Here is a 21,137-nt window from a genome sequence, read left to right on the forward strand (position 1 = left end):
TTGCCTCACTTTTCTTGTTCTTGAAAGAATTGGGGCTTATAAAAATCAGGTGTTCTAATCTTCCCTTATCCTTAGATCGCTAATATTCAAATCATTTGCCAGTATTTCAACAATATGAAACTTCATTTTATTGATAAATGTTTTAAGTCTTCAAACTGTTATTCATCAAAGTCAACATTATTTGTTTTTGTTTATATTACACTTTTTCCTAGATTTTAATACAGTTTCTAATTCTCATTTATTTATATAAGCAATGTGTAGTTACACTTTACTAAAAATGCATTTTTATACTAATGATGGTAAATGTAAAGTTGAGTGTATTGTAACCAATGACACTCATAGTGCACAGTATATACCCTCCCGATAATATATATTGTGCTTCTATTATCATCATTAACATGATCCTCCAAGAACATTTTTTAGGGTCCATATTTGAATGGCATTGAAAATATGATGGGCGTGGAGTTCCCGTCGTGGCGCAGTGGTTAACGAATCCAACTAGGAACCATGAGGTTGCAGGTTCAATCCCTGGCCTCGCTCAGTGGGTTAAGGATCTGGGGTTGCCGTGAGCTGTGGTGTAGGTTGCAGATGTGGCTCGGACCTGGCATTACTGTGGCTGTGGTGTAGGCCGGTTACTACAGCTCTGATTCAACCCCTAGCCTGGGAACCTCTATATGCCACGGTTGCAGCCCTGGAAAAGGCAGGAAAAAAAAAAAAGAAAGAAAATACAGTGGGCCAAGAGGATCTAGGTGGAGATAGGTATTAGTCAAGTCACTGGTAACTTCTGAAACTGATAAGTCTCAATCGGCAGGAGAAATCTCATGAGTATAGTCTATGTGAGTGTCCCTGCTTGGGTGACCTTCCGTGTGTATCCTCTTCCTCCATGTGAGTCCTCAGTCCCCACAGATAAAGAAAGAATGGAGATACACACCTGCTCTTGGCCCCTTCAGCTTTGGAGGTAACATAGTTTCTTTCTACCACAAGACCACACCTGTCTGTGGGACAGGCTGGGAAATGTAGTCTAGCTATAGTCCCAGGAGAAAAAGAAAAAAGGTTTTGGTGAACACATAGCATTCTCTACAACAGTCTGATTTCTGCCATGAACAAACTCTCTGGCCTTTGGCAAGACACTTAATCTCCTTGGCTTCAATTCCCTTTATTTTAAAAGATCCAAAGATTTTTTCTTTTTTGGTAAGCTTATTAGACATTTATATGAAGAAAATTCTGTTAAGATATAATGAGACTTGATTCAACAAGGCATTTGCCAGAATCATAATATCCTTAAAAGTAAATCTGATGAGCAATGAGAACTAAGTTATGGCACAGTCAGTGATTTTACAATTAATTGTGTAACTGAGGGATGTTGATTACTTGATTCAAGTGATCTTGAGGGGGCCAGTAAGGCCTGGATTTAGGGTTTCATTCTTAGTCCTAATCTTTAACCTTTTCCCCATTTCCCTTAGTAAATCATACGAAAACACAGAACTCATATTCTTCAAGTTATAATTTGGAAATTTCAATTTTTTTTTTTTTTTTGGCTGCATCCATGGCATGTGGAAGTTCCTAGGCCAGGAACTGAACCTGTGCCACAGCAGTGACCCAAGCCACAGCAGTAACAATGCCAGATCCTTAATTTCTACACCACCAGGGAAATCCTTAAAAACTTTTTAGATACCTGGACTAGGCTATCAAATTCTTTTAACCTGCAATCTAAGTTTTAGGTCACCTGGGCTTTTGAACACTGGCCAGGGAATCAGATGAATTATTAATAATACTGTTTTTATGATAATGTATTTTGGATTCTAAACAGTTATCTTATAAATGAACTGTGAAACATAATCCATTTTTTAATTAAAGGATTACTTGGATTTATACCTCCAGAAAATAGTTTAATTGCCTTTCTGTCTTCAAAAAATGGGAGTTCCTGTCATGGCGCAGCAGAAGAGAATCTGACTAGGAACCATAAGGTTGCAGGTTTGATCCCTGGCCTCGCTCAGTGGGTTAAGGATCTGGCGTTGCCGTGAGCTGTGGTGTAGGTCTCAGACATGGCTCAGATCTGGCGTTGCTGTGGCTGTGGCGTAGACTGGTGGCTACAGCTCCGATTAGACCCCTAGCCTGGGAACCTGCATATGCCGAGGGATCTCTTAAACCCTTAAATATGCTGTTAGGAGCTGTAGCTATCAATATGGATATAGTTTGGCTCTTTTCCAGCAGAGGTAGTGTATTGACTAGAGAAGAGACCTCAAGATCACGCAAAAAATAGGTGTAGCTATTAACCTGAATATATCACAGTCACTCATGATGTTTGCAGGGCGCATATGATTTGAGCCATAATTGATTTTAAACGGCAAAAATGATGAATGATTATACATTAATATTGACTGGTAGCATTACTTCTATTACATTTGAAAGCTTTAAAAGGACTTGATAGGAATGATCTCTTTAGTGTGAGTGGTATTTCAAAACGTGTGTTCTCTTTCTTTTCAGGACTTCCAATAGCAGTCAGACATTGTCATCCTGCCATACTATGGAGCCATGTTCATCAGATGAATTCTTCCAAGCCCTTAATCATGCTGAGCAAACATTCAAAAAGATGGAAAACTATCTGAGACACAAACAGTTATGTGATGTAATTCTGGTTGCTGGTGATCGCAGAATTCCAGCTCACAGGTAATTGTTTTCTAAATTTCTGTATATGTGAACTATTTACTTGATCATTTAGTTATGTACATTGAAGTAACTTGTTCTACTGACTCTTCAGTGGGGTCTTTTAGTGAAGGAATATATTTCATGGAATTTCTATAAAGAAAACAGAGAATATGAAGTCATTACATTAAATGATCCCAAAAGAATCACTTTCCCATACAAGCAAAACATACCAGCCTGAAATCTGTCAGTATTGTGTGGTAGATTTCAGCCACAACGAGCAGCTATTACCCATTAATAACTTTAAATAAATTCAATGGAAATTAAGCAGGGAATCGTGAGAAACCAAAAAAAGCTAGTGGAATGAAGTGGCAAAACCGTTCTTTTTTTTTTGTCTTTTTGCCTTTTCTAGGGCCGCTCCCGTGGTATATGGAGGTTCCCAGGCTAGGGGTCGAATCAGAGCTGTAGCCACCGGCCTACGCCAGAGCCACAGCAACTCCAGATCCGAGCCGTGTCTGCAACCTACACCACAGCTCACAGCAACGCCAGATTCTTAACCCACTAAACAAGGCCAGGGATTGAACCCACAACCTCATGATTCCTAGTCGGATTCATTAACCACTGCACCATGATGGGAGCTCCAAAACTGTTCTTAAATAGGCACATTTTGCCAACTTCTATTTGCTGACCTCCAGGAAAGATGAAAAGCCATGGTGATGGGGAACAAAAGCTAGAGAACACAAATGAAGTATTACCTCTTGATGTAAGGAAAGGAAATGGGAGCTGGTTAATACAATTCACTATTTTTCTTCTAAGAATTCCATAATTGTTCAATGTTAATCACCATTATGATCCCAAAGGTTTTTTTTTTAAATGCCTTTCAAAACTAATTAACACTCTGTCCCAAAAGTTTTATTAAACCCTCCAAAGAGGAAGTAAATTGAAAGCATATGGTCTTATTGTTTTCAGCGGCTCAATGGGCATGCATTTATTGAGATGCTACTATACGTGGTGACAAAAAGTCCATGTTATGAGTGTGGGCTTATTAGAATTTCATAAAGACATTGTTTTGGAAATTCTCTATTTCCAAAACAGAGCTCATTCCCTTACCTGCAAACGCTTATACAAATCATCACCATCTCACTTAGATTACCTGTAAGAAACTCCTCACTGGTCTCCCCTGTTTTCACACTTTCCCCTATGTATTTTTTCTACACAGCTACTTAAGTGATCCTTTAAAATGGAACTCAGATCTGGTTGCTCCTCTGATCAAATTTTCTGACGATTCCTCATGTCACAGTGTGAAAGCCCCTGTCCTCACAGTGGCTTATGTGGCTCAGCTGCTGTTTCCTCTTTACCATTCTGCCCTCTGGCTCTCCTTACTCACTCGACTTGAGCCACACCAACCCCCTTGAAGTTCCTTGCATGTGCCAGACATGCTGTTCCTGCCTTTGGATTTTTACATTGGCTGCTCTTCTGCCTGAATGCTATTCCTAAATACCTGTATGACTAATTCCTGTACCTCCTTCAAGTCTTTTCTCAACTGTCACGCTCCAATGAGACCACCTATTTAAACCTACCACCCACTCCCAATCTGCCCTTACCCTACCTTTTTTCCCCACGGCACTTATCACTTTTTGATGCACTATAGAATTTACTTCTGCTGTATGTTATTTGTCTGCCTTCCCCTGTAGAATATAAGATTCCAAGAGATGGGATCTTTTGTCTGTGTTTTATACCAATATATCTCAAGTATCTAGAACAATGCCCACTATTTATTAGGTGTGCATTAGTATTTGTTCAGTGAATAAATGAATGAATGGGCAGTTTGCGGAAGAAGGAAACTAAATGGCCAATAAACACCTGAAGAGATATTTAACCTCACTAACACTCAGGTAAATGAAAATTAAAACAATGAGATACCACTTAACACCTTAGAGATGGCCAAAATTTTTAACATCCCACAATATTGTGGGGAAAGATTAACTCCTGGGGGGGGGCGGGCGGTGTGCGCAGTGTTCGGCTTTTTTGGGGCTGCACCTGTGGCATATGGAAGTTCCCAGATTAGGGGTCGAATCAGAGCTGCAGCTGCCGGCTTACACCACAGCCACAGCAACTCAGGATCCAAGCTGTGTCTGCAACCTACCCCACAGTTCTCTGCAACCCCAGAGCCTTTACCCACTGTGTGAGGCCAGGGATCAAATCCGCATCCTCATGGATGCTAGTCAGGTTCATAACCTACTGAGCCATGACGGAAACTCCCGATTAACTCTTATGCAGTGCTGGTGGAGACTAAATTGGCACAGCACTACAGAGATCAGTTTGGCAAACTCACATTCAGCAGTGCCTTCCTGCGGAGAAAGAAGTAGGGGATTAGAGAAGAACACGGGAGCTTCAACTATTACCCGTACAAATTTATACATCTTTAAAAAATGAATAAAGTAAAGCTGTGTAAGTATGGTGTTACAGAAGTATCTTTGAGATATATCAAATGACAAATACATGATTCAAAATTGTATATATTTATAACTCATTTTTGCTTATATGTGACTATCAAAAATATGGACAGAGGAGTTCCTTAGTAGCTTAGTGGTTAAATATTCAATGCTGTGACTTCAATTCAATCCTAGCCGGAGAATTTCCGCATGCTGCAGGCACAGCCAAAAAAGAAATCTGGGCAGAGATATACCTGATAGATAATAATGTATTATTACTACAAAATATAAAATATAGTTTTGTAATGTGATAACAAAGATGATATAATTTTATGACAAAATACAAACACTATAAGGTACTGTAATAATTTTAAAATCATGAAAGTTAAAAATCACCTGCTAGAACCAGTTTCAAATGTCTCCCATATATTTACTACTTCTACAGTAAAAAAAAAAAAACAACTTAGGAGTCCCCATCATGGCTCAGCAATAACGAACCCAACTAGCATCCATGAGGACAGAGGTTCCATCGCTGACCTCGGTCAGTGAGTTAAGGATCCAGCCTTGCCCTGAGCTGTGGTGTAGTCCACAAATGCAGCTCGGATCCCTACAGTGTTGCTGTGGCTGTGGCTGTGGTGTAGGCCTCCAGCTGCTGCCCCCATTCAACCCCTAGACTGGGAACTTCCAAATGCTGTGGGTATGGCCCTAAAAAGAAAAAAAAAAAAATGCTTAAACTATTTTTGAAAGTAATAAACAGGAGAACCTTTCCATTCCCCCCTGCCCCTTTTTTTATAGTCAGTTTACTGCTATGAACTTGTAGCTTTTTTTTCAGGATGTTCAAAAGGGCTATTTAAGTAGCAAATGGGTAAATCATTTTACCTCAGCAGAAAATTTTTGGTAATGTTAATTTATTATTCAAAGGAAGGAACTGGAGCATAAAGCAATTTGTCACATTTGAAATGCATTTCTCAGTACCAGGCGCTTTCTATGGGTAACAGAGTTTAAAAAAATAGATAAAGAGGAAAAGACGGAAAGGAAAAAAGAAGCCGCAGAATTTATTAATGACCATCAACTTTAATGTTATTACTGATTATTTTTTCTTCTAATATGTTCTTAGATTGGTGCTCTCCTCTGTCTCAGATTATTTTGCTGCCATGTTTACTAATGATGTCAGGGAAGCAAGACAAGAAGAAATAAAAATGGAAGGTGTAGAACCGAATTCCCTATGGTCCTTGATTCAGTATGCATATACAGGTAATAACCCTGAAGATATAACCTTAAAATGTCTTAGACTGAAGTTGTATTATTAGATTTCAGATTTTTGCCTTTTTTTTTTTCCTCTCGTCTTTTTAGGGCCATACCCGTGGCATATGGAGGTTCCCAGGCTAGGGGTCCAATTCGAGCTGGAGCCGCTGGCCACAGCCACAGCAATGCGGGATCCGAGCTGCATCTGCAACCTACACCACAGCTCACGGCAATGCTGGATCCTTGACGCACTGAGCAAGATCAGGGATCGAACCCACATCCTCATGGATGCTAGTTGGGTTCGCTAACCACTGAGCCACGATGAGAACTCCAGATTCTGCTTTTAATGAGACCTAATTCTGCTGTTATAACCACCACTCTTGGTGATACCTATGTAGGTTAACATCTTTATATTAGAACCTTTAAAATGGTTATTATAGTTAAGTTTTTGAATGATATTTTATAATATTAATATAATAATTGAGTTGTGAAATGCTTTTAAATTATTTGCATTTAAAATTTGCATTTGAAATATATATAATGGACTACCAGTTAAATCATCCTTTAAAAATTCTGAAAACAAGCTTATTATTTTTTATTTTAGTAGAAGTCACAAAAAATAAATTTTTTTCAGATTTAGTCCTTTTTCTTTTTGGAATGTCTTAAATCATCTGTGTCTAGAATATGTGTAGTGAGCTCTTATTCAGAATTAATACCGTTAATACCAATGAGTTCCTAAAGTTAACATGGTTCCATAGCTAATGGAATTTCTTTTTATCATTAAGGCCGCCTTGAATTAAAAGAAGACAATATCGAGTGCCTGTTGTCTACAGCTTGCCTTCTTCAGCTTTCACAGGTTGTGGAAGCGTGCTGTAAGTTTTTAATGAAACAGCTTCACCCATCCAACTGTCTTGGAATCCGGTCTTTTGCTGATGCTCAAGGTTGTACAGATTTGCATAAAGTGGCTCACAATTATACTATGGTATGTATTTTGTGAAAAGCAGAAAAGCCTATGTTCTTTGCCTTACTCCTTATTTTTGCAGACTTATCTGCATGTTGCTTGCCTTCCCATGGCTCTGCCATATGTCTTATGGTTCAGGTTCACTGTCTCTGTGTCATATTTTCATTGAGTTATGAGGGAAAAACACTAAGTAATATTTCTCCCAGACACATGAGTCAAGCCTCATATTATCACAGGCACTAAGAAGCAGAGGGGTAGCTTAGGACTATTTCATTCAAGATTTTTGGATCTGCCGCTTTTTAAAGCAGGATTTTCCCCAAATATTTTACTTTATGGTACATGGATGAATTTCAGAATTGTTTACATAGCACCGATAGAAGGCGGTGATAGTGATTATAGTGTATTGGTACAGTACCAGGCGTACACAAGACAGGAGGAAATAAAGGGAGGCTTTTTATTAAGGATAAATCTAACTATATGTAAGACATGTTTTTAAGCTATGAATGTAGAAAGATGTTCTTGGAGTTCCCTGGTGGCTCGGAGGGTTAAGGATCCAGGTTGTCACTGCTGTGACTCTGCTTACTGCTGTGGCACGGGTTTGATACCTCGCCTGGGAACGTCTGGGTGCAGTGGGCGTGGCCAAAAAAGAAAGGAAAACGTTCTTATTCTTTGTAGCAAGTTAGAAGCCTGGAGGATAATGGGTACAGAGTGATCTAGGACAGCATGAAAATAAGGGCATGTTGAGGGCATATTCTTAGGATTAGCCCCCACGGTCTTCATAGTGGAGGGATCCGGGGAAGGGAGTTCTGTGGATTTTCAAGGAATGATCATCTTGCCACATCTGCGTCTTCACACCTGGGTGATAATTGGAGACTTTTGCTTTACATGCTTCATTTAGGGCAGGACAGCTTCTAAGTGAAGAAAGAATATAAACATTCACCTACGCATATATCATCATCCATGTCACTGATGTTGTCAACACTGAGGAGGTATTTTTCTGTCTACCCTCCCCTTCATCCTCCATCCTTCCATTGAGTTGGTTTATGTCAAGAGATTGACAAGGACTTGAGGAATCTTTCCCTGGAGAAATCGTGATTTGGAACAATTATAAGAAGAGATATTTACAAATGGAAGATTAATTCTACTCAATTTCATAAGCTTAAGTTAAGCCCTTAAAACAGTGATTAGGAGTTCCCTGTCGTGGCCCAGCAGAAATGAATCTGACTAGCATCCATGAGGACGCAGGTTCGATCCCTGGCCTCGTTCAGTGAGTTAAGGATCAGGCGTTGCCGTGAGCTGTGGTGTAGGTCACAAACAAGGCAGCAGGTGCACCCCTAAAAAGACAAAAAAAAATTAAAAAGCAGTGATTGATTCATAATGTACCCAGTCAATAAATGGTTTTATCATCATCGGCATCATTTTAGAGTTTTACTCGATTCAGCACAGTAGGGATCTATGTGAGTGAACAAAAGCCCTCAGACAAAAGCACAACCTTTATGAGTGTTATTCTCCCTGTGGTGGAATCGCTTCTGGGAAATGTTTCTTGTTTATGATTGTCAAGGTGCTTCAAGTGAAAGCACTAGAGATTGTGTGACAGAGCAACGCTGTACAGACCTAGCTTAACCTGGGTTAACATCTTTTCAATGAAGCCCTTTGGAATATTTCCTTCCCCCTTAGTCCTTATCCTCCCTTGTAGATTTCTCATTCTACCCTTTGCACCTCCAGTTCAAATACTTTTTGGAATAAGATAAATACAAGTAAAATGAAGCTGGGTTTTTTTTTCCCCTTTGTAATCAGTTCATAATTCAGTGTCTTTCCTAAGAAGGAGTTTTATCCTCATGAAACATTTGTATGCATTTAGGTCATTCCTGTTGTGTACAGTAGAGGCACAATTGCTGCGTTAAGGCTTAGATATAAATTAAATTTAAATTAGCTCAGCGTTTATAAAGCTATTTTCATAGCCAATTAGTTGTGGTAGGTTTTTTTTTTTTTCTCAAGGCCTTTATTTGACATTATTCAGTTTCAACAGAGACATGAAATTGAATCCTAATAACAATAAGTACTTTAGAGGCAGATTGTGATTTGAATTGTTGCTATGGGAACTGAGTGAAAATACATAGCAAAATTCAATCTTCAATTTAAATAAATCCTGCCATAATTTCATTTGCTTTAAAAACTATCCCAGAGGGGCAAAGAGCATAATGCTAGCAAGTGTTTGGTAGCGTGATAGCTGTTTGCATTATAAAATGGATTCAAAATGTGAAGTAAGCACAGTGCCACAGAGTGAAATCGATCGTCACAATTAATAAATAGCGCGTGTACTTGGATGTTCATCCATCCTGCATGAATGCAAGTAGGAAAGGGAGTTCCCGTCATGCCTCAGCAGTTAGTGAACCCTACTAAGAGGACACAGGTTCGATCCCTGGCCTCACTCAGTGGATCTGCTATTGCTGTGAGCTGTGGTGTAGGTCGCAGATGCGGCTCGGATCCTGCGTTGCTGTGGCTGTGGTGTAGGCTGGCAGCTACAGCTCTGGTTTGACCCCTAGCCTGGGAACCTCCATATGCCATGAGTGCAGCCCTAAAAAAAAAAAAAAAAAAAAAAAGGAAAAAAAAACAAGTAGGAAAGGATAAGGAATTCCTTCTTGTAATCCTGAAATCTGGAAACTTTTGTCCTTGTTTTGACTGCCACTGAATATGATGTGGAATGCATCATTTAACCTCTACAAAAAAGCCTCCTACTGGTTGTATCATTACAAATATTTAATGTCATTATTGATTTATAAAATAAATACAGACATTTGATTTTACAATCTCAAATTTTGTTTCTTGATCTAGAAAACCTATAGAAACATTTAATTTTGCAGAAACACCTGCTTCAAAACCAAATCAATACTTTTGAAAAGCACTTTGTGTTTACTTGAGTTCAGTAGTATTTCCATAAGGTGTTGATAACTTGATTTTCACTTAATACAAGTTATACTAGAATGGAATGGACATTGTTCTGAAGTGGATATATCAACAAATAAACTATTAATCAATAGAATGTATAATTGATGATATGCAGTTAATACCATTTAAAAGTATGGCAGTAACATCAAACCCACCCAGGGATGCCAAAAATAAAACATAAAAAATAAATAAAAATAAAAGTATGGCAGTAGCTACTTCAGGATTATATAAATGTTGACTGTGCTATATGCTTTTAAACAATTAGAAATGTATATTATTTTGATTTCTTCAGAATCTCATCTAACATTATATAATAAATATCTTTTCTTGTAATTATGTGATCTTCGTCCCTGACATTTTCAATGCCTGGATAGTAGTCCATGGAATTAAAACTTCTTAGAGCTGGACATTTAGGCTCTTTCTTATTTTTTACAATTATCGTAAAGCACCATCAGAGAAGCATCCGCTTTTCCCCTCCTTGTGAATTATTTATGAAGATTAAACCACTCACGGATAACTAGGTTGAGAGCTTCAGCATTTTTATAGCTCTTGCTATGTTACCAAATCATTTTATAATGTCAGTATACAATTGAGTAGAACAATTTGCTTGAAGACACTCAGCCCTGAGGTTTTATTAAAATATATTTCTGAAAAAATGATAATCAGTCATTTAAAATAGATTCATTTGGGCATCTTTAACAAATCATGATGAATTGAAGCAATTGAGTTTCGTTAATTATTCATGTATGGTTTTCCTCTTAAGAATTTCTAGGAAAAGAATGAGATGTCAACCCAAAATAATGTTTTAGGTCAGTGCCTAACTTGGATTACTGGAGGCTATATGGAAAATAATATTCTCATTGTAACAATGGAAGATAGTTAGCGATAGTCCTTATCTCTAGCTCTAATTTAAATAGCTAAAGCTATTTTTAAACAGCTCTAATTTAAACAGCCTTAGCTTTTTTACTAAAACGCTGTGTGCTGAGACAGCCATAGCTCATTAAGAAGCATAAGGAAATCATTAAGGAACAATACTTCCCTTAACGATTTGCATTTGCATTTATGTTTTAATTATACAACCCATGCATTAAGACTTATAACCTTGCACACCAGAAAAGTATTTTCTGGAGTTCTCATTGTGGCTCAGTGGAAATGAATCTGACTAGCATCAATGAGGACGCAGGTTCGATCCCTGGCCTTGCTCAGTGGGTTAAGGGTTCAGCGTTGCCAGGAGCTGTGGTGTGGGCTGCAGACATGGCTCGGACCTGGTGTTGCTGTGGCTGTGGCGTAGACCAGTGGTTACAGCTCTGATTCGACCCCTAGCCTGGGAACCTCCATAGTCCGTGGGTTTGGCCCTAAAAAGCCAAAAAAAAAAAAAAAGTATTTTCTTTCTCTTTAGATTGTTTAGCATAAACCTCATAAAAGTTACTATCTCATGCCTAAGGGAATTTTATCGTCCATTTCAAAGTATAAAGGGCCTGATTCTAGAATATGGCCAGAAATGAGTCATCTTTGGCATAAGGTCCTGGAGTCCCCGTGTATTCTAGGTCAACATTTTTGTTTTGGCTTCTTTCTCTATGATACCTGTGATTAAAAAATGCTGGCTGTCTTATGAGTAAACAAAAGATGTTGCAGCCATCAAGCCAGTACAGCTGACCCCACCAGTGCACTCTGAGGGCCCTCGGTATGGCTGAGAATGAAAAGAAACAGGATACTGGCCCTAGAGCTAAGGTGCATATCAAAGGAATGATCAGTGACCACAAACTCGTGCATCTTCCCATACAGAGAAAAGTGCTAAATCCATTAACTTGAGATACTGGTTTTCTTTGATGAACAGTAATATTTTGATGTTTCCTGGTCTTTGTTGCAAAAACCCCTATCTATCCTGGCTCCTCCCTCACCACTTTGGAGCAGTCCCTTAGAGCTCTCTGAGAAGGTGGCTCCCAGGGTTGAAGTCCTCGAAAAGTCCACCCCAAAACTCCATGATTCTCACCTTTTAGGTTGTGCTTTTTTTTTTTTTTTTCAGCTGACAGACCAAAAGAACTCTGTTCATAAATCAGGTTACAAGAGATTAAAGTTTCCAAATCAGACCTCAAGTCCTTGATGGTCATATACATAACATTAAAACATTTGTAGGAGTTCCCATCATGGCTCAGTGGTTAACAAATCTGACTAGGAAACATGAGGTTGTGGGTTCGATCCCTGGCCTAGCTCAGTGGGTTAAGGATCCAGCATTGCTGTGGCTGTGGTAGCTCTGATTCGACCCCTAGCCTGGGAACTTCCATATGCCACTGGTGCAGCCCTAGAAAATCAATCAATCAATCAATCAATCAATCAATAAAGTGAACATTAAAAAAAAATGTTTAAAAAAAAAAAAAAAAAACATTTGTAAAGGCCATTTTGGTTCTGGGAGAGCCCTAAGGACGCATGCTCTTCCTGGACAGCCTCCAAGAAGACTTGTGGTCCAGAATGGTCTTGGGAAATTTAGCCACCCTAGAGGCCTTTTCTGGGCTAGAGAAATAAATTCATAGTCACCCAAGTATTTGACTCTCCCATTGGCCAAATTTTTTGGCAACCACGGTGTAACTTTCAATGTTGGCATATCGTACACCTCAGTATCAGTTTCATTTTTTTCTATCCTCCCTTGAAAGACTTGCCAGAAATACTCCCTAACTTCAGCAGAGCAATACCCAGAAGTCCCACATTTAAAAAAAAACAAACTGTAATAAATGATGTAACACTATAATTCTACTTATATAGATGTAAAAAATTTTACAACACAATTACAGTGTAAATGTTATTTTCTACTGTGTTTCTTTCCTAGCAAACAATAATGCATTGTGGGGGAGGCTCAAAGTATAAACTGTTGGGACATCTACCTCAAAAATGTTTAGTTTCTTTTAAATAAGCTGTGATGGACAGAAGAAACAACATCATTTATATGTTCTTTTTTTTCCTTTAGGAACATTTCATGGAAGTAATTCGAAACCAGGAATTTGTATTATTACCAGCCAGTGAAATTGCAAAGCTCTTAGCCAGTGATGACATGAACATTCCTAATGAGGAGACAATACTGAATGCACTTCTCACTTGGGTTCGGCATGATTTGGAACAGAGACGGAAAGATCTCAGCAAACTTTTGGCTTATATTAGGCTACCTCTTCTTGCACCACAGGTAAACTTTTTGATTATTTAAAACCAATGTCTTCATTTCGACAACAGTAGTTGTTGTGACTTTGAGTAGTAAGCCTTCCACATTCGTGGGCTCCACATCCACAGGCTCTGCATCCTGGAGTCAACAAAACATGGATTGAAAATATAGGTTTTTTTAATTCCAGAAAGTTCTGGAGTTCCTTGTTGGCTCAGGGGGTTAAAGTTCCAGCATTGTCACTGCTGTGGCTCTGGTTACTGCTGTGGCCTGGGAACTTACACATGCTGTGGGCTCAGCCAAAAAAAAAAAAAGAAAGAAAAATTCCAGAAAGTTCCAAAATGCAAAACTTGAATTTGTCCCATGCCACCAGTTATTTACATAACATTTATATTACATTTACAACTATTTACATAGAACTTGCATTGTATTATAAGTATTATAAATAATCTAAAGGTGATTTCAAGTATACAGGAAGCTGTGCAGAGGTTATATGCAAATCCTACATCATTTTATATAAGGGGCTCCAGATGTGGGTCTCCACAGAGGCCCTAGAACTCATCACCTCTCCCCAGGATACTGAGGGACTACTGTATTCCCTTTATGCTAGTTACACTAATACAAGCTTGTCTATGGTTTTTTTTTCTTTACTCAATTCACTAGTTATTTTATGTATATCCCTCTGAAATGTTAAAGAGAAAAGACGGTGAGCTAAAAAAAAAAAAAATCTGTGTTTTAAGCCTAGAACTCTAGTCTGGCTACACCTAAATTGCATCAAGTAACATTCTTTGGGGTCAGGTGTTTTATTTGACTCAGCTACAAACCTATGCTAGGAATTGATGAATTAATAAAGCTGCTAATAAAAGGGAACACTGGACTCTAGGAACCAGAAAATGTATACTAATTCTTTTGCCATATTTTATTATTAAGTATCCGCTAAATGCTGGGTTCTGGTGATATATTAATTAACAAGACCCAATAATAGTTTCAGCTCTGACATTTTAAAACTCTGCAATTTGCCAAATTCACATACCTCGGTTTCTTCATCTGTCAAGTGGCGATAATATCCTCTATAACTCACAGGATTTTATGAGGATCAGAAAAGTGCTCTGTGAAATAAAATGTGCTATAAATGACAATATGATTATTATCATTATTTTAGAATTGAGATATATTTAGTTGATGTATTCAAGGCATTCAATCATAACATATTTACATGTATAGTTTTCCCTTTTTATCATTTCAGCTAGAATATACAAAATTTTTCTCTACATCCTTTGCTGCTTATTTTGAGGCCCTAAATAAAGTCCTTGAAAGTAGAGAAAGGAGCTGCTACTGCTTAAGATCAGATTGTTTTTATTGTTGTCAAAAGTGCCATGCGTTTTATTTTATTTGTATTAACCTTAAGGAGTCTGTGTTATTTCCAGCTGTTGTGAGCAGAAGTTGCTGTTTGCTTTCTATCTTATAGAAACAAAAATCAGTGCCGATACTTTGTAAGAAAGACCTCTCTTTTCAGGGGTAGAATATCATATGAATTCATAGGAGTAAAACTGCACAAATTGATGACCATTCAGGAAAAATAGTATAAAACATGTCTCTTGAAATCAGATTTAAAGAGAGAGTACTATTTTTACTAGTACCCAACAGAATCTTTTTCTTATCCTTTTCTAGATGAAAGAAAATAAAATCAGAAAAATCCTAGTAGACTCTGGAAAAAATCTGTGCAATTATGTAACTTGACAACTTACTTCAGTCCTAAAGTTTCAAATATTTATGATATTATATCTGCATGACTCTCAGAGACCTTTAAAATTTATTTTATCTAAGAAACTTCTGATAATCATAGCCATAACATCTTAGAGTTCAAAGGCACTTGGAAATCATTTTATCTAACAGCTGTTATACAAATGAAGTAACAGACCGAAAAAGTAAAACAATTATGCTCGATATCACAAAGTGGGAGTTCTCGTCATGGCTCAGTGGTTAATGAATCCGACTAGGAACCATGAGGTTGCGGGTTCCATCCCTGCCCTTGCTCAGTGGGTTAAGGATCCGGTGTTGCCAGTGAGCTGTGGTGTAGGTCGCAGACACGGCTCAGATCCCACGTTGCTGTGGCTCTGGCATAGACCGGCAGCTACAGCTCTGATTCGACCCCTAGCCTGGGAACCTCCATATGCCACAGGAGCAGCCCAAGAAATGGCAAAAAAAAAAAGAAAGAAAAGAAAAAATCACAAAGTGACTGCATAAATCCTGTCCTTCTGCATTGTAGTTTTATTTGGCTTTGCTACCTGGCTGACATCATAGATTAGAGCTAATAAGAGTCGGAGATAGGACTTGAATCCAAATAAGGTTCTGTGACTTTTCCACTGAATGTACTTTGTGTAAAATTGCTGGGTAGAGAGAGGAATATCAGATGGAGGAAAAAAAATATGTTAAAAAGTGATTCAGTAATTACAATATAATGAGATGAGAGCTGTGATAGACATAGAAACAAGGCATTATGAAAATAATTGGAATAGCCCACCAGGCTGGCAGTAGGAAAGCTGGGGGAGCTGCTGAGTGTCACTCAGTCTGCAAACTGAGTTAGCCACCCAGTAGAAAAGGCATAATGGCCCGGGAAAGATAGAAGATTCTACCTAGTGATGGAGTCATGCACAAATATATCATATTCTGGAATTTGAAGATAGTTTGCATGGCTACAAGTGTGGAAATAAAAGGGCAGTGCTGAAAGATGCAGTTGGAGAGGGAGATTACCAGATTGTACAGAAATACTAGACATGCTTTGGAATTTGAATTTTATCCTAAAAGCAATGAGGAAGCACTAAAGGATTTTAAGTGGGGGTTGGTGTAATTATCCTTTTATTTTAAAAAGATCCTATAACTACATTGCACAGAATGGACAAGAAGGGTCAAAGTAAAAACCCATTAGGAAGGCTGTTGGATTCAGACAAGCGAATTAAGTACTCTCTGGCAGTGGAGGTAGAGAAATTATTTACAAAGGTCAAAAAGCTGTTTAGAAGGTAGAATTGATGCAACTTAATGACTGATTGAATGGTGCAAGGTGGTTAAAAAAAAAAAAAAGGGTCCAGAATAATTCTGATTTGTGCAACTTAGGTTAATGAAGGTGCTGCCAACTAAGACAGAATACAGGACGAAGAGCTGGTTTTGAAGGTGGAGAAGAAAGCAGAAGAACCATGTTCCCAGAGCTTCCTCTTAAAGTCTAAGAAGAAGTTTCAAATACCACTTATTTAGGTTGTTGAAGCCAAAGGGAAGAGAGTGGCACAGACCAAAGAGAGCACTAGGGGTAGAACCCCAGAAAATACTAAAATTTAGTGTGTGGTTCCCAAATCTGCCTAAATAACTGTAATATCATTAAAAAGAGATTCCAGGTTCAAGAAGGAAGAAATTTTAACATCATCGGACAGATAAGGACAGAAAATCCACTGGCTTATCCCAGTGGTTCTCAAAGTGCGATTCCTAACTGTAGAATATCCAGGTGGATAATTATTTAAAATGCAAATAATTAGGCGCCTACTCTATGCTTGCTGAATCTGAAACTCTGGGAGTTGAGGCCAATCAAGTTCTTTTTTTTTTTTTTTTTCCGGTCTTTTTAGGGCCGCACCCAAGCCAAGGCATATGGAAGTTCCCAGGCCAGGGGTTGAATCAGAGCTGAAGTTGCTGGCCACAGCCACAGCCACAGCAACGCCACATCCGAGCCATGTCTGCCACTTACACCACAGTTCGTGGCAACACCGGATCCTTAACCCACTGAGCAAAGCCAGGGATCAAACCCACGTCCTCATGGATACTAGTCGTGTTCTTTCACCACTGGGCCACAATGGGAACTCCCCAAATTGTGTTTTAGTAAACCCTCAGGTTCATCTGCACACTCAAGTTTGAGAACCACTGTCTTGGCCCGATGAGTAGCAGTGATGGGAGCCACATCGCTCTGTATAACATAAACAAGTTAATAACACTTCTTTGAGCAATGTTTTTCTTTTCTGCAGTGATAATACTGTATTGCACCATTATGGCATTTAGAGCTACTTGCAGGATTTTTTTTTTTTTTTTCTTCCCTTCCTAAAAGTAAAGGGCAAGTTTGCAGAATTAGATTTGTCAAGTGATAAGGTATGGAAGTAGATTCTAAAATCATCAAGAAAATGTTGGGCTATATTCTAAATGTTTTATTTGAAAAGATAGGAAAGGAGTGAAGTTGCTAAGAGAGTAGATCTTAAAAGTTCTTATCACACACAAAAATTGTAACTATGTAAGGGTGGATGTGAACTAGACTTATTATGGTGATCATTTTCCTATATATACAGATATCAAGTCATTATATTGTACACCTGAAACTAATATGTTATATGTCAATTATATATCAATAAAAATGAAAAATGAAAACAAAAAATGTCTAGTGCCTATCAAGTGTAAATGACTAATTTTTTAAATTGCCATTAGGTCCAGTTACCTAAAGAATTTACTTTTGCAGGAGTTCCTGTCATGGCTCAGTGGTTAACGAACCCAACTAGGATCCATGAGGATGAGGGCTCAGTGAGTTAAGGATCCAGCATTGCCGTGAGCTGTGGTGTAGGTTGCAGACATGGCTCGGACCCTGTGTTGCTGTGGCTCTGGCGTAGGCCAGTGGCTACAGCTCCGATTCAACCCCTAGCCTGGGAACCTCCATGTGCCGTAGGATCGGCCCTAGAAAAACGGCAAAAAGACAGAAAACAAACAAAAAATCAAATGAAAAATGAGTCAGTATTTATCTTTAGCATTTGGGGTTTTTTGGCCACGCCCACATCATGGGGAAGATCTCAGGCCAGTGATTGAACCTGCACCTTAGCAGTAACCAGAGCCATAGCAGTGACAACACTGAACCCTTAACCTGCTGAGCCACTTGGGAACTCCAGCATTCCTTTAATTTATAATTTTGGATACCAAAAGATTTTTTAAAAGCCTATAGAGTTCATAAATCATTTACATTCTATTTTTTCCTCTAAGATAAAAATATTTTGGGACAGTTTTAGCAAAACAGTCATATAATGTGAACAAGTATGTGAGTGAAGATAAAAATTTATAAATTGAAAATGTTTCTTCTATTTTTAAGTGCTTCCATTTTACTAATTTGCTATTATTTTATGGTAGGGAAGTTAACATGGTATCTACCTACAATGCACAGTACACAAGAGTCTATATTTTATATTCCCCTCTCAGTGCCTTCTGAATGATTTTTCCAAATGATGTCTGATACCTTCCATTTGATTAATCAGATACTTGGATTAATGGATTTGTACTTAGCCTTCTGTTACTTTCACCTCTCTACTTAAAGATAATGAATCACATTTATTCATAAATTATAGATACTGTCAGCATGCTAAGGAATATATTTTACTTCATATTGCAGTAACTATTAAGTCTTCTAAGACTACTTTTTACAATTTTTTCACATTTACTTTTATTTAGAAAGGAATAAAGTAATTATATGTAACAGAAGTAATAAAAAACAATCTAAATGAGCCAACAAAATGCATATTCATTAATGGCTTTTCTAGCAAGTATACTTTGCGTGCATAAAATAATATGGAATAACTAATACCAGAATATATAGTCTGGCATAGGTCCTAAGACTTAGTCTTTTTTTTTTTTTTTCTTTTTTGGAACTCCAACTGGTGAGTTTATTGAAGTCTTTTTATAGCTATAATGCTTGATACTTAATAGTCCATCAATCTGATTTGGGTTTAGAGATTACTGAAGAGTTATTTTTTTAATAATGATTTTTATTTTTTCCAATATAGCTGATTTACAGTGTCCTGTCAATTTTCTACTGTACAGCAAGGTGACCCAGTCATATATACATGTATACATTCTTTTTTCTCACATTATCATGCTCCATCTTTTTTTTTGTCTTTTTTTGTCTTTTCCAGGGCCGCTCCCATGGCATATGGAGGTTCCCAGGCTAGGGGTCGAATCAGAGCTCTAGCCAACCAGCCTATGCCAGGGCCACAGCAACACTGGATCTGAGCCATGTCTGCAGCCTACACCACAGCTCACAGCAATGCCGGATCCTTAACCCACTGAGCAAGGCCAGGGATCAAACCTGCAACCTCATGGTTCCTAGTCGGATTCATTAACCACTGTGCCACAACAGGAACTCCTCATGCTCCATCATAAGTGACTAGATAATTCCCAGTGCTATACAGCAGGACCTCATTGCTTATCCATTCCAAAGGCAATAGTTTGCATCTATTAACCCCAGATTCCCAGTCTATTCCACTCCCTCCCGCTCCCCGTCAGCAACCACAAGTCTGTTCTCCCCTAAGACTTAAGTCTTAATCTGGCTTTTTTGCCTTTAGTGTGCTATTCTCAGTTTCCAAATGCCACAAACTATTTTACAGTGACATTTGTTAGAGACTCTTCCTTCTCTTCCATTATCAAAATATGAACATATTCTCAACATTATTAGCCATTAAGGAAATGCCAAGGAAAACTGCATTTCCCACCCACTCATGTGGCTAAAAAAAAATGGTTTAATAATTGTTGGTGAGAATATGGAGGAATAGGAACCTTCATAGACTGCTGGTGGGAATATACATAGTGTAGCAACCTTGGAAAACAGTGTGGCAGTTTCTTAAAAAGTTAACATAAATTTACCACATGACCCAGCAATTCTAATCCTAGGTATCTACCTAAGAGAAATGAAAACATATCTCCACATAAAGACTTACACATACACACAAATGTTCTTAGCAGCTTTATTTATAATAGCCAAAAATGGGCCACGACATAAATGCCCATCAACTGGTAAACAAATAGGCACAATAAATAGATACACCATACAATTTCTTTTCTTTTTTCTTTTTCTTTTTTTTTTTTTTTGGTTGAATGGTTATATTCTACTTTTCCTTTCTTACAATTTCTTTTTTTATATGATTTTTTGTTTGTTCCATTATAATTGATTTACAGTGTTCTGTCAAATTTTACTGTATAGCAAAATGACCCAGTTATACATATATATAAATTCTTTTTCTCACATTATCTTCCATCGTGTTCCATCACTAGTGAGTAGATATAGTTCCCTGTGCTATACAGCAGGATCTCATTGCTTATCCACTCCAAATGCAATAGGTTGCATCTACTAACCCCAAACGCCCAGTCCATCCCCCCCGCTTGGTAACCACCAGTCTGTTCTCCAAGTCTGTGAGTTTCTTTTCTATATACCATACAATTTTAAAAAGAAATGAAGTACTGATACATGCAACACACTGATGAACCTCAAAAACATGCTAAATGAAAAAAGCAAGACACAAGAAACCACATATTATATGATTTTATTTATACGAAACGTAAAAAAGGCAAATCTATAGAGACAAATTAGTACTTAGAATAGGAGATTGGAACTGAGATTAACAGTAAACAGACATGCAGGATTTAATTGGAATGATGAAAATATGCCAAAACTTTTTTATGGTAATGGTTGCACAACTTGGTAAATTTGCTAAAAATCACTAAATTGTATACTTGAAATAGTGAATTATATGCTATAAAATGTACCTTACATTATCAAATGCAGTCTTGCAGTGTATCAAAAGAATAATACACTATGACCAGGAAGGTCTTTTTCCAGGAATACAAGAGTGATTGAGTATTAGGAAATCTGTCAAGGCAATTATATCAATAACTTAAAGGAGAAAAAGACATGATCACATCAATGGATGTATAAAAGATATTTGGAAAAAAAATAGCAACCACGTTT

General features: G+C 37.9%; 1 protein-coding gene across 1 annotated transcript in view; it reads left to right on the forward strand.

Annotated features, from left to right (window-relative positions):
* KLHL5 (kelch like family member 5) overlaps positions 1–21,137 on the forward strand; it is a 62,145-nt gene that overhangs the window by 15,627 nt on the left and 25,381 nt on the right. The window contains exons 3-6 of the mRNA XM_047798358.1: positions 2,488–2,670; positions 6,199–6,335; positions 7,112–7,308; positions 13,199–13,411. Coding sequence (XP_047654314.1) covers positions 2,488–2,670; positions 6,199–6,335; positions 7,112–7,308; positions 13,199–13,411 — 730 coding nt within the window. The remainder of the gene's footprint in view (positions 1–2,487; positions 2,671–6,198; positions 6,336–7,111; positions 7,309–13,198; positions 13,412–21,137) is intronic.

The sequence above is a fragment of the Phacochoerus africanus genome, chromosome 10, assembly GCF_016906955.1.
Source record: "Phacochoerus africanus isolate WHEZ1 chromosome 10, ROS_Pafr_v1, whole genome shotgun sequence".
NCBI classification, from domain to species: Eukaryota; Metazoa; Chordata; class Mammalia; order Artiodactyla; family Suidae; genus Phacochoerus; species Phacochoerus africanus.